This window comes from Corvus brachyrhynchos, unplaced genomic scaffold (genome assembly GCF_000691975.1).
Source record: "Corvus brachyrhynchos isolate BGI_N302 unplaced genomic scaffold, ASM69197v1 scaffold94, whole genome shotgun sequence".
NCBI classification, from domain to species: Eukaryota; Metazoa; Chordata; class Aves; order Passeriformes; family Corvidae; genus Corvus; species Corvus brachyrhynchos.
Window position 1 is genome coordinate 8,405,800 of NW_008238330.1, and position 14,925 is coordinate 8,420,724.

General features: G+C 37.1%; 2 protein-coding genes across 5 annotated transcripts in view; one reads left to right on the forward strand and one right to left on the reverse strand.

Moving 5' to 3' along the window:
• Positions 1-6: 6 nt before the first annotated feature.
• NT5C3A (5'-nucleotidase, cytosolic IIIA) overlaps positions 7-14,925 on the forward strand; it is a 26,885-nt gene continuing 11,966 nt past the window's right edge. Inside the window, exon 1 of one of the 4 annotated variants that reach the window (XM_008633867.2) lies at positions 7-144. In XM_008633867.2, the coding sequence (XP_008632089.1) occupies positions 7-144 (138 nt within the window). Of the gene's footprint in view, positions 145-14,463; positions 14,594-14,925 lie in introns of those variants that run through there. The other 3 variants (XM_017734471.1, XM_017734468.1, XM_017734469.1) reach the window with 3 other exon arrangements.
• FKBP9 (FK506 binding protein 9) overlaps positions 6,369-14,925 on the reverse strand; it is a 40,364-nt gene continuing 31,807 nt past the window's right edge. Inside the window, exon 9 of the mRNA XM_017734467.1 lies at positions 6,369-6,973. Within this exon, the coding sequence (XP_017589956.1) occupies positions 6,953-6,973 (21 nt within the window). The 3' untranslated portion in view covers positions 6,369-6,952. The remainder of the gene's footprint in view (positions 6,974-14,925) is intronic.

A 14,925-nucleotide genomic window follows, 5' to 3' on the forward strand; every position in this document is an offset into this window, starting at 1 on the left:
ACTACCATGGACAGGACCGCCGTGGCCAAGATGGGAGCGGTGGCGAGCGCCAGCGTGTGCGCGCTGGTGGGCGGGGGGGGGCTGGCGCAGTACATCTTCACCATGAAGAAGAAGACGGGTAAGAAGACCAAGATCATCGAGATGGTACGTGGTAAGAGGCCGAGAGCCCCTCGGCCCCCGGACGCACGCCCTTCTTGTCCGTCTTCTCCTGCGGCCGGCGGCTCCCCACGGCCGTCCCCGCGGAGCCAGGCGCATATCCCGGGGGGATGTCTGGAGGGGTGGGAGGGGGACCTTGGGCTCAGTTTGGGATTTCTGTACGGACAGGAGCTGGAGGCAGGAGCAGCTGTTCCACCTCAGCGTGACCCACTGGCACGGAAAGGGTGCGTGTGGAAAGGGTCTGCGCCGTCCTGCTCCGTCCTGTCCGGCCCATATGTACCTGTGGGATACATATCTACCCGTAGGATACATATGTACCCGTGGGTGTTGGTGGTAATTTACAAGCCTGCTTGTAATTTGTTTAAAAGAAAAATGGACATGCACACGCACGTGTTCAACCATCTGTTGAAACTGGGAAGCACAGTCTGTTCGCAGTTACTATAAAAGGAAGATGGAGCTCGCTCTCTCTTGCTGCCCTTGTTAAACTTGTTATTTAGGAAATCGTTTAAATATCTGCTTATAAATAACTGGATCGTAAAAGGTCTTAGTTTGGGCAACGTGCTGATTATGTGGAAGTCCTTCAAATTTTGTGATTTGGACACCACCGTACCGAAGAACTGAACTGAAATAGTCGAGGCACTTGATGTTAGCTAATGGCTATTTTGTGATCTCCCCTGATGAATTTTACTGAAAGGTCTGATGAATTTTTGTAATTACACGTGGAAGCAGATTTCAGGAAGAGCTAGGATTCTGCATGTAAATCGTGAGCTGCCTAAGTACTCACTTGGCCACACATTGCCATGCTTGCCAGTGGAATTCATGCCGTGCAGTTTGTGATAAAGTGGGTCTAAAGAATTCTACTGTGGGTTTTTGCTAATCGTAGGCATCACTTACTGTTGAAAAAAATTTTCTAGTCATCAGTCATGTCATCTGACAATTTGGAGGGGGGTGCTTTGCTTTTTAGTTTCTCCAAGTCCACTTCCAACAGCTTGTGGGAGAGCAGAAAGTTTGGATTGCCACTTTAGAGAGGTTTTAGATCTATTTCTGTGAAAGGGCTTTGGACTCTATAGTAGGATTTTACAAAACTCATTTGAAAATTTACGGTGGCATAACACTGGTTAACTATAAATTTTATTTTATTTTTTTAATTCTAGTACTCTAATACCAGAACTTACTTGTGAGTTATGTGGACAATAAAAGAACAACATCTAAAAGCTTGATGATATGAAAGGCAAATCCAATAGTTTCACTAACTCCTGCTCATAATACCTGATTTGAGCTGTAGTTCAGAAAGTACCTAATAATTGCTAAAAGGTATTTATATTAACTTTTGTACAATGTTTAAGAGGTGTTTTGGCTGGGAAGACTTGAATTTTGCCAAGATTTTGCCTTTGGTAAGGGAAAAAATCATTACATCAATGCTAAATTGATTTCTGGTAAGTGATTTTCTTAAGTACATACTTCAGATGACATTTTCAGAGCTATGTTCTTGGACACAAACCTATGATCCTAAGTAGATATTTCCAAAATTCCACTTTTATGGTTAGAGCTTTTCTCAGCTTTAAATTGCAAGGAAAAAATAAGCTTGTTGAAAGCATGTCCAATTTCTCATGCAGAAACATTTTATCAGTTGGATGCAACACGTTCATACTCAGAGAGTGAGCATTTCAGCTGATATTCAGGTTGGCTGCTTCCTCAGCTAGTTCCTTAGTTCTAACGATGCAAGTCTTCTTTCTTAAGTAGTATTTTCAGTGGACACATCTATTCGCTCTGCAATTTCTTTGAAATAAGTGAAATAGTTATCTAAACTTCATACCAAGGAGTTGAGTTTGTCAAGTATGGGCAAAAATGTGTACATGTGTTTTACTTGAATATGCTGCATTCTGAAGAACTTTCTGAAATAGTTTTATCCACCAATGTAGATTTGATTCAATGTTTGTCATTTACAAGACACTGTATCGGTTTTGTTTTATGACAAGAGAGACCTTTCTTTGAGCTGTGGGGGAGAAGATGCTGTTTTCCAGTCTGTAACTTAGTGTAAGTTAGGATGGTGGTGAGGAACAACACTGCTTTATTGAAATGTATTTTTTCCAATGCCAGGCTGGTCTTCTGTGTTAAATTAAAATTATGGGATCGTTTTTGTATTTCAGCAGATTTTTTTGCTTCAAATTTTCTTTGGGGACCATTACACTTTAGTTTTATATCCACATTAGACTCAGAATTACCTTCATGTATAACATTTATCAAAAGCAGTAGGGAGCAGGCCTATTTACACCTTAGTTAGGTGAATGAAATATTCTTTTATTATAATTAGCTACAGCAGGTTTTTTTTCTTTGTCAAAATAAGATTAGATGAATATAAAACCCAAGTGTAAGTGAAAAAAAAAATACAACTGTCTTTAAGTGCTAAAAAGACTGGGACTTTTACAAATCAAATGGAACATCTATAACACAAGTTAATATCAAGGATTATGATGCCAAGAATGTTTAATGTGAAGAAAAGTGGAAAGGATTCTCAAGCATTGTGGGAAAGGGTAACCCTCTTTCCTTGTTGAATAATGAAATCAAGTAATTCTTAAATATCTAGCTCACATTTCAGTAGATGAATTCCTTAGCACACCAGTTATCCTGGTACACAAATTTAAGCTTAATGAAGACACCTTAAAATTACTCCATCTTATTTGATAGAAAAGGTTTAAATTTGTAATTAAAGTGTTAATATTGTGTCTTCATCGACCATGTGTAGTTTGCGAACAGGGAGTTTCCCTTAGGCACTTGTCAATGTAGACAGAGTTACTTCAGCTCCACTTCTGAAGTAGCAGAGGCATTAATAGTAATGTTCACATGAAGCTTCATTCTGTGTGGCAAGAAACAACCATCTCCCAAAGCCTTCTGTTATTACTTTTCACAGCCACGTTGCCAATTCTGTGAAACTGTGTGTTTCTACAGTCAGGTGAAAGCAAAAGTTAGCCACAATGTTGCTAAGTTTAATTTAAAGGATGGTTAATAATTCATAGATTCTCAGAGTAACTTTTTAGAAAATGTTTCCCGTCTATTTTAGGAAGAGATCAAATATTATCGTAACATTCAGTCTTTTGAATTTTTCAGGCCAGAGACAAGTTTGCAATTAAGTTGTGGATTCCTGTACAGCAAATAGTTGTATTGCCAATAGACTTCAACCTTTTATGAGCTCAGCAGAAAACAGGTGTTCACAAAGTAGAGCGAAAAACATTACCTAAATCTTTCAAAACACTCACTTGTAAGCAGTAGTCCATGTTAATTAAAATAGTTAACATAAGAAAAACTTCTTAGAGGAGTAACGGTATTTTTTGTTGTCTGTTTAATAAACAAACTTGTTGAAATCTTGGGGGTTTTTTCAGCAGTTTGTTCCTCACTCTTCGGTTTTGGAGTTTTTTATGGTATTTTTTTTATTAGGATAAGAAACATAATAGAGCTGTTTGAAAACAGAATAGCAAAATACCTTAAACTGCGACTTCTGCTCTCACGTTTGTTTTCCAGAAAACTGGGCAAAGGGGTAGTTACATTTGTCTATTTCTCCAATCTGCCCCTCAAGGAAGATGCGTAATTACATGTAAAAGAGACTTTGTATCAAAGTTTAGCAACCACAAATTAACTTCAAAGCAGTTTCTTAGTTTACAGGAAACATTTCAACCCGTCAACTCTCTGGACAGTGTACCTTTTTTTGTGTTAGAGAAGGAAAGAAATGCACGAATTTTTGCAGTGTTAGAGTTTACCTGGAGAGAAATAAGGAGTGAGTAAGAAGCAAGGTGACTGATTTATCTATTTCCCTAAGAAATAAAGAAACGTATTCTGTGAGTCTGACTTTAGAGGGTTTATGGGGGAGGGAGGGATGTATTTTTTCAATTATTATTATTTTCTTTTACCTGGCAGTCTCTAGTGAGACTGGGTTCTTGTTTTATGGGGCATAAGAGCATTTGTGCCACAGATGAAGGTACAACTGGCAGCAATCGCAATCACACAGCACTTCTTTATTCTTGTCTTGTTGCTGGTAGCTAGTTGTTATAGTAACTGTGACGTTACTCTGGCAGGTTGACCTCCCAGCAGAGTATAAAGCAGAGGAGTATGTAATGTGTAGCATACATATTCAGGAACCTAATTGGTTGGCATTTGCAACTCCTTTATATGTACTTATGCCTATACAAAGCTGAAGAAGGGTTTGAGTCTGAGTAAACTGGAATCACTAAAAGGGGAATGGAAGGAAAATGGACTCCCTTTAATGATACCTCTGCAGGACATTGTCACTGTCTGGATGTGCTTGAGAGCTATGCAGTGATATGATCCATGTGGGAATAATACCGTTCAAAAAGAATGGTGCTGTGATATATGAACCTAAGTAGTGAAAAATGAAAGAACTGCTGAGACCTAATACCACTGCTACCTGTTAACATGTGACTGAGAGCCCTTACATTACTAGAGTATTAGAATAATTTTTAGAATATTGTTAACATTTTAAAACCAAGTTAAATTTGACATGAGTACTGGAGATGCCATATAACTATTTCTATAAACCTTGGTTTTTGTTTAGACTGTATTCCGCAGTAGAAAAATCAATTGACAGTGATAGACATCAATTACTAAAACAAGGTTGTTTTGCCCACAGGCTGTTTGCAGAGATAATGATAATATATGCCACCTAGATAATGCATAGTATCAGGCTGCCTAATGTAAACCACTGTGCATCATATAAATCATCTAGAATGTGGCTTGTAAAGCAAGTTTTCACAAGGCAGGAAAAACCCTAAGGACAATACATGTTGATGCAACTTGGATACTAGTAATAGTTTTTCATTCTCACTGTAAACTAATTCAGTGGGAAATTTAAGAAATTTGGATCCCAGGAGAATAAAAATCAACTGAACTCCATTTTTCCTCCTCTCACTGTCAAAAACGTCTACTATACAGATTATGTACCTACTGATATTCCACTTCATTTAGTATAGTTAGCTGATCCTACATTGAAGCTATATGTTTCAGGAGCAGGTTTTAATTTTCTGAAATTGCTTCTGCCTGTGTTGGGTTTTTTTTTTTAATTCAGTAGGTCTTGAAACCTACATTCTTACAAGGGATGGGTATGGGAAGATTAATTGAATCTATAATTCTGCATTAGTTTCTTTAGAACTTATTTACCCAAGTTATAAGAGTTATCAAAAACATTCTGATGATCTATACCTGAAAACTGAGCTCCAAGTAGTCAATGTAGACATATCAGGATACAATATAGGTTTTAAGTATAGGCTCAGAAGAGCTTGTTTGCTGCTTTCTTTTATCTTTTGTATCAAGTCTTTCTCCAAGACAGAAGAGCAATCTTTCAATTACTGATTCTGCTCTGGAATATATTTACCTTTTAATAAATGCTTGGTATGTGTTAAGTTATATTTTTAAGTGATTTTTCTCCTGTTTGTGATAACTCATTTTTACCCGTTGAGCTATGATGGCATCTGTTCTATTAAACTCTTTTTATTGGTCTTTTTAAGACCAATAGCAAATACTGCGAGTCTTAAACATGTTACCTTTAACTGTCAAACAATATAAGCAGTAAATAAGGGTTTTTTTAGTTTTTAGTCTGAATACACATTGCAAATCTGTTCATATTATGAATTAAAGTCACATAGCATTCCAATCATACCGTTCAGTCTTGAGTTAACAAGAACTACCAGCTTTTGTAAAAAGTATGTAAATTGATCAATATAAGCATTGAAGAGACCCAAGGTATGGACCCATGCATTAATAAGTAGGAGAATACTACCCGTGAATTCAATAGCAATGGACGTGTAGATGTAAAAACATCACAATTTTTGTAAGTCTGGAAACTTGCAAAATGCCTGAACTTTTGAACTTCTTTCTTAAAAAAGAAAAAAAAAAAAAACACAAACAAAAAAACACACAAAAAAAAACCCCACCACAGCTTCCTTTTACCTTTTATTTTCACTTGCATGAATTACATAATATATGCAAAATACATATTCTTTTCTGTGTTGGCTAGTTCCAATTTACAGTAATAGCCTTCGAGCTATCAGCCTCCATTCTTCCCTCCATGAGTGTGTACACAGGTGTATTTTGTGCAAGTAAACAACAGTGTACTCTTCACCTACTACGAAGGGTTATTACTGGAGAGAGCTTAAGGAAAAGCACGAGAAGAGAAGCAGGCTGTTAGCTTTTATTGCTGTATTTTGGTGCGTTTGTCCGGGGGTAATTAATTTTCACGGTGTAAGTTTTGGCTGGTTGAGCTGCACCAGACGGCTCTGAGCAGCAGGTGGCGCTGGCGCGAACCGTGTCTGGGGCGGTGCGCGCTGCTTTGGAAGGAACCTGTCCCTTAAGGAATCTTGGCCCACAGCGAGTGGCTTTTCTCGGCCACTACCCCGCTGCGGTCAGACACGTACAGCTGAACTGCTCCTGCTGCACAGGGGCCCAGAGCAGCAGCCACGTCTGTGCTGCCTGCCAGAGGCTCAGCGCTGAAATTAAGCTAAGCACAACTGAGATGCAGGAATACCCCACAACTATTCTTCCTGGCTTCCTTTCCTAACCGCTGTGCAGGAACAGAAGGCCAGATAAGACTGGGCAAGAGAGTCGTTTATATTGTCGTGGAGGGTGTGTAAAATAAAAGTTAGGGCATGAAGTCTAACCAGCCTTCTTGCAGTCACGGTACTGTGCAGCAGCAGTTGATCTGCAGCAACTGCTTCTTCCTGGGGCACAGTCTTCATACAGCTCTTGACCAGTTGCTGGATGTCACTCTCTTTCTCCCATCCAAAAGCCATCAATCACCAGGGATCAGCTGCTGAAAAACATCAGAGAATTTACAATTGCAGTAGGCAAATTTTTAGTTCAATGTCTATCATGCAGCAGCTTGACTGGCAGTGTGCCATTAAGTTGGAATCTGTGACTGTTTTGTTAGTCAACTCTATGGTAAGTTATTTGTGTGGAGCTTCTGACTGTTCAAGAAAAAAAAAATCAGTGCTCATTAAAAGTCCACAGAATTTTTTTAATTTGGGTAATCATCAAGAGTGCTTTATATGAATGCCAAAAAAAAAAAAAGAAAAGAAAAGGCATTTTTGAGTACAAGTGGACATATGTTTAAGGCTGCAGCACACAGGTCAAAGACGACACCATTTCTGGTTTAAATACCAGAAGAAACTATATTATTTTCATTCATTAATGCCACAGAAGAATAGATAATTGCACTGACTTACCTCAGAAATAATTACAAAAATAATTTTAAATAACATTTCTCTAAGTTATAGAAATAATACCTATTGCTAGAATCAAATGTGGCTTCTACTTTCATATCTATCAATCTTTTTTTAAAATACTTATTTATTTAATTTGTTGCTTTATTTTATTTTTAAAGGGCTGGGCAAAGCCCAGACTTGGACACTGAAGATTCATTAAGTGTCTGAATACAGACTTTCAGACTTCCTGAGCTGTGTTTGCCACCAAGAAAATTCCTGTTCAAATGTACTTGTTCTTACTTGTTTCCCACTCGTTAACTGTAATTTCCTTCCTGCACCGTTATATAAAGATCTGTTTGTCTGCTCTGCAAATTGGATCACTGAAATAATCCGAATTTATTTGTGGTTTAGTTTTTTTTACCTAGGAGTTGTTTTGCTCCACCTTAATCTGACGGAATGAATACCACTGAAATGTTCCATTAACCTTATTCCCTTAAAGCTTTCCCTCTTTGTCAGAAACTTACTAGTTATCGGACTAAAAATGTAAATTTTTTCACTCAGCAGCTATTAACGCAACACTTACTATTATCAGCTGCATTTGCCTTTGCAACAAGTATCGCTGATGGTTAAGCCTCAGTTTGGTCTGCGTGTTCCCATGCAAAAATTGTACGTGAAACTGAAGGGTAGGAATTAGCCCAAAACAGTAGCAATATTGGTACTTTAGCAATAGTAGAGTGCAAAGAATAGTAGTGGTAGTATTATTACCAGGTGGTTTTGAATAGTTCCAGAAGGAAAGTACACAGAAATACGAGAAATAAGGAGCACCTAAATGCATCTTTGAATGGATCCAGCAGTGAGAAACACTCATAAAGCGATGAGACGTGGAGTCAGAACAATCCTTCACACCTCAAATCATGACGCGTCTGCCTGTTACCTTTAAGAGGAGTGTTTGGTAGCTGTATTTCATCTTTAAATGTAATGGAATTTTTTTTTTCAAGAACTTTAAAAAAGGGTTTGTAGTCAAAGAGGACCTAACAGTTAAAAACGTCATTAGTCTCAATGTGTAATTTAATTGGAATATTATATTAGCACTACATTCTCACATCAGAATTGTAGTGTCTGGTATATTGTAGATTAAACTTTGTCCTGCTGACTTTGCTTTCAAACTGAGTCCCACAACTCCACTATTCAAGGGTCAGAGTTTATTTGATCTAGATACAACATTCTTAGGCTTAGTGAAAAAAAATCTAAGCAGATTTTTTTTTTCTTAGAAGCAGATAAGAGGAGAAGAGAATCAGCAGCAACTGCTTCAGTCCAACCTTGGCCTTAATGCAAATTCCATTCTAGATAGTGTTACACGGGAAGCTTCTAGGGAAACAAGCATTTAAGTTCTTTCAATGCATATGCATGTAGATATATACAGGATATTTAATTATAAAAAGAATACATGCAAATGTACACTTTGAGGAGAAAATAGTATAGCTCATCAAAAGTACCTTATTATGCAAGGTGAGCTTTTGCATACCTGATAGCTAATTAAGAATTTGTAAATATACCACAGTATATTTACATACTGCCAGTTCTTAGAATTCTACACTGTTTGCCTAGGTATTTTGAAGAAAGATTATTTGTATCAGCAGCCTCACTTGTAAGCATTCTCTAAGAAAGCGTTAGATTCCGTATAATATGAGAGGGAAATGGATCTTTCAGATAGGCAGGCTCCAACAGAGTCCATAGCAGTATTAAAGGAAAATGAGTACCACTCAAATTTAAAAATTCTTATTTGTCAAAAATGATTTTTCTGTATCTGTGTTCTCAGAAGAACTGGCAAGAAAAAGATAGGATGGAGTTAAAACTAAGATACTTGTGATTAAACTGAAACACTGTCATGAAAAGCAAATGATTCTCCCTGTGATCACATGTTACAAACAGGGAGTGTTGACTTGCCTTCCATGAAAAGTCTTACCTGTTACAGATAGAATCATCTGTCCTGCAGCGCTCTATAGCAGAGGCCCAAAACAGCATAGCAAAGGGTGGGTTGTCGTGAATGTTTTTCCTAGAATGATTTCTCTGCCTGCAGCAGCTTGTATTTCAGAGACAGTATCTGTAATTTAAGATGAGCTTTTTGTCATGTTATTACCCAGTACTATTTTAAGGCTGTGTAAATTCACAGTGTCACCAAAAAGGAATTCCACATTTTACTACTTCACCTAATTGTGTGACTTGTAGCTAATTCCTTTGATTTGTTTTGAGTCTACCTCCTCTTAATTTTAGTTGATGACCTCTACCTCTGACACTGGAAGAGACACCACCCTGTAATTTCCAGTTTAAGGAATTCTATTGATATTCAGTTGTTCATCGTGTGAATCTTTTCTCATGGCTCATTCATACTGCTCTTCTCAGGACCTTTTCTAGTTCTAGTCTATTCCCTGTAAGGTACAGAAACTAAAACTGCTTTTGGTATTTAAGCTGCAAGTTCATAATGGATTTACAAAGATTTTATCGAGAAAGCACTGGTAAGAATAGGCATCAGTGAAATGTATGTATGAAGGCCAAGAAAAAAGCCTCCATTTTTCTTCTGCCCAGCAATGAAAGAGTCTCACATCTTGATTTCTTCTTTCAATCCTGATGCTTTAGAAGCTATTTTTTAAGTGTAATATGATAAATTTTATTGATCTGAACTTGCTTACATGTAGATTTCTTTTATTTTCTTTTTTTTTTCCCCCAAGGGCAGGAGAGAAACAATGAAGATAAAAAACCCCATCATACTGAATTTGGCTAGATAGGTGTGGTGTTTCCAAGATACTCACTAGAACTGACTGAAGATCTCTTGATCATTTCCAGATAATCAATGATAACTAAACAATAGATAACTGTTTTTTTAGCCTGCCAGTTACAAAGGTTAATTCTCTCCACAGTGAAAGAATGGGAACTCAGCACAGGGATGAAGTGATTCCCCTAACATATAATCAGAGAAAGAGGATGCCTATCCTGAGCTGTATTCATTCATCCCAGAACGTACAGAACTGTATGTTTTGTATCTCCTGTGTTCTCTCAGACTAAATTCTTGCCTGAACTAGTAATTGTCAGACCCTATTTACTATTAGTTCTTCATATTCTTGGAAGATTCAAAATGTCTGTTGATTTATCACCAGTAGAAATCTCTTTAGAGGGATTTTGTAAGCACAAGAGGAAGCTGCATAAGGGACAACGATGCTGCAGTATCTTTTATTCTCTCATCAGAGAGATGTATTAAACACAAGAAGAATAAATGCTTAAGGAGTTGTTTTAGTGTGTGTGTTGACACTAATAAGTTTGTGTTCAATACAGCCATGAATGGTCAGACTATTAGATGATCACCGGTTTTCTCATGAACTGTAAAGAAAGATGGATCTCTGATCACATCCAGAAAATCTCTATTTAAAAAGTTGTTAAATATATCCTGTGATACCATTCAGGTTAATACCCTCACCTTCTTAGCATGTCTCTTCTCTGGATTTACTACAGTTTAATGGATTCAGTCTTTAATATGTTCTTAGAACTTTTCCGTAACATGCTGTTCAAACTCTTTCTTTTTAGAATGCTTACACTCCTCACAAGTCATCTCTATGATAGACACAGACTTTCATATACAAATCATAGTTCTGTATTGCATCATACCAACTGTAAATATGGCTTACGTAGATTTTTACATTAAACCTGCACTGCAGAGATAAGTGGTATCCAAAATTCCTGCAAGGCAACCTTCTAAACCTTTATGTACCCCAGCTTCATCAAACTGACCATTGATCTTACTTTCCGTGTAATTGTCATAGATATTCTATATCCAGCTATTCCTGGAACCATTATGCTGCTCATTAACTCAGTTCACTAGGGCATGAATAATAATCATGTTTGAATACAGCTGGGTTGTATTGATTCCTTTCTTCTGCTTGGTCTTGGTACTTGAGTACCAAGGTTCAGATACCTTTCCGTGTCTCATGAGCTTATATCAAGTAGGCTGCTTTGGAAAATATGTACTAAGTAAACTTATTACAAAAGCAAAATTAGACAACAAATACAGTTCTTTAATGTTTAAAATTGATCCCTACAATAAAGCAAGGTATTGCTCAAGTAAAGTTGAGTAACGTACTAAATATATGGGGATATATTCAAAAGTTGTTCAGTTGTGGTAGGGTCACTAAACAGGAATAAAATTTAGTAAGCTCATAAAAAGACACTAGCTAATGTTTACATTGAAGACAGGATTCAATCACCTCTAAAGTTTGTAGGAAATATTCTAATGAGCTATGACCTCTTTCTCAATCTTTAAAAGTTTATGTCAGTTTAGTTGAAGTAGTCAATTTATTATTTTAAAAAAAGGTTCAGCTTACTTGCTTAGGCAGTTTACCTGTGCTGTGTTAATGTCTTTCCACAAATGGATGCAACTTAGGTCAGGGGTGTGTAAGGACTGGTAGAACCAGTTTTTCTTTGCTTTAGACTGAAACTTGCAGTGCTTCATATTCAAGAGCATCCTCTACAAACCAAGTTTACCTAACACACAAGCATATAAAGTTGAACCTTTTCCCAGTCTTATATAAGTGATAAATCATCTAGTGTTTTCATGTTGTTCATTTTTCCTCTCTCTCTTTTTCTGCGTAGAATATTCTGTAGTCAAGATATGGCCCTCAGCCAAAGAGAAAAGGTTAAAATAGAACCTATCTGTTGAAATAACTACACCTCTTCAGTTCATGGCTCTTAAAATATATTTGAATGACCTTCCACATTTCGAGAGTACAAATGTCATGCTGGAGTTTATTTATCTCTCTTTAAAAAATAAGTGTTAATTTTAATTCCTCTTTTACCAGGCATTAAATACTGTAAACAAAATGCTCAACAGACTCAAATCAGCAGTAACAAAATGTGGTTAGTAGGAGCTGTTGTAATTAAAGTGTTGTACACAAAGATTTCTTGGAGTTGCAAAGACAGTCTTGTTTTGTAGACACGAAGTTTCATATATGGCATTTTCATTAAAGTGAAAGTACACTGTTGATAAAGATAGAGTAGGTGTTTTTCTAAGAATTAGGTGTTGGCTGTATTAATGTTTACAGAAATTTTGCTCACGACATTTTCTAGGGCTTTCACTAAAACTGTAATCGTTCATGTAGAATGCTTTCCAATTAGTCTGGTATACCAAAAAACAGTCCATAAGAGTTGGACTTAATTTCTTTAACTCTTTTTTAATCTAAAAAAAAAAAAAAAATTAATTTTTTTTAAAAAAAACCACTTCATTTTTGTTTCCCCAACTTTCTTAAAGAGAAGATAACTTTCTTTAGATTCTTGACAGCACTGGAATTAATTTTCTCACTGAATCACAGCTGAGAAGTACCAGAATAGCAACAGGCCAGCTCGCTGACCCACCAACTCCCAGCCTCATCTACGAGGTTCACAAGTCTCATTTATATATCAGTACCATTGTCACCTTTGAAATACATAAAAGCTCAAAGGCAGGTACTTGGCAAACTGAATATATCAAGTGATGTCTTACCCAAACTACATGATTCATCAAGCATGCATATTTTATTTCATTGTTCATAAGATTTTTTTTTAATTGGAAATCTAACAGTGACACAAGCTGCAGCTTTTTGTTGTGCAAATAATTCATATTTATTCAAGATACTGCACTATATATATGTTTCCCAAATATTATTATAAAAATATTAATGAAAAGCATGCTGACTATATTAAAATACTATAAAAGGTAACATTACCTGAATGTTACCTATTACAACAGCATACAAATGCTATAACACGTAGTTTACTGGTAGCTATGAATCCTGGCAATACCAATGCCAGGTAAGTTCAATTTACTGTATACAGACTTTGCAGGGATTATGTTATATTTTGAACATATCCTTCAAACTCTTTTGCTGCTTCAGGATACAGCAGACCTTAACATGTACATTTGGGGGATTCTTGGTCAATTCTAAGAGGATAAGCGTTGATTAAAGTTGCATGTTTTGTGTTAGCTGAAATACTCACTAGTTGTTTTGTTGGCTCAAAACAGAGAACACCTCTGAACACAAAATGAAAGTGCACATGTAGGTCAGATACACTGAGGAATCCTGATAAACTACATAGTGGCCTATGGTTGGAATGTGGACACAAAACATATGGATCTACTGTACCATTCAGAAAGTCTGTGGGGTTTTTTTTTTAATGTAGAATGCACACCCTCCTTAGAAGGTGAATTTCTAGAGTCATGCTATTGTGTGGGATTTTTATAGCATTAAAGGTTTTGTACATGCTACACTTGTAACCTGCCCTTGCTTCGGCTCTGACGATTGCACTTGTCACGTTGGTGGCCATGTATGAATTGGCCTGGTGTTGGTGGTTAGTCCTGGCATCCTGAAAGGGCGATCATAAACCTGAGGTTGAGCATGAGTTACAGGGTAATATAGAGAAGCTTGCACTGCTGCTATAGCAATAGTCACTTTCACATGACACAAGCATTTATAAAACTTCAAAGTGTAAAACACGATTAGGCAATAGTTCCTTCACCCCCTCACTCTAAAAAATATTTGTTTTTAATACACCTTCTGTGTCACCTAGTTATGGTCTTTGATCAGGCAGCATGCCTAATGATGAACTTCTGAAAGCATGTGGAGTTGCCTCATCTCCCAAGTATCCTGACAAACAAGGCTCCTTGATTTCCTGTTTCAGTATCACACAGATAATTGCAGCCAAAACAAAGGTTAATTAATTCATTTGCTCCTTCTACATGAATAAATGTGTGCTATGTAGTAAACATTAATGAGACCATGTCAATGAAGCTGTAAGAAATTTGGGGCACTATGCAACAGGAAATCCTAAAATACTTGGAAAGATTTTGTAAAAGGGCTAAAAAGTAACAAAGTAGTAAACTTCTGCTTTGAAAAACAAGTGCCTTCCTCTGTTAGAGCAGCCCAAATTTGCCTGCTGCATCCATGAAAGCTGTTCATTCAGTGAAGGTCAAAGGTTTTATTGTTGGTGAACCAGCTGATCATCTGTAAGCCCGTCAGGCTGTACTGCTGAGCATAACAAACTGCTGTGCATTGCTGACGTGCGTCACAGGACCCTGGGTTTTGCACGGGGATTAGTCAGGCTGTATTTGGAAACGCCCTCAACTGCACCCTGTGCTGCTATATTAGTGTTTCTCAAGCAAGAGGAATTTTCTTTTGCTTCTGCAGCTGCTCCTGCAAACCCCCCTGGTAAGTGTGCGCAGCTTCTGTCAGCAGTATTGACTCTGTCTTCTTGCCTGTGTTTTTAAGACAAGGTTATGAGCTGAGGGCTTACTTACAGTTATTTACTGTGACTGTAAGAAAACCTAAAAAACTGTATTTTTAAATTTAAAATGTAGTAGCACAGAATAAGCAACAGCATCAAAGGAATAAGATACTGAGTGGTTTTCATTGAATAGGTTAATCCAACTTAAATGTTCCTCTACTTTTAAGTATGTATCAGAGTATTCTGAAGTGTTGGCATTTTCACAGTGATGTCGCTATGTACCATGCATGTTGGCTTTTATTTTATACAGCAGGAA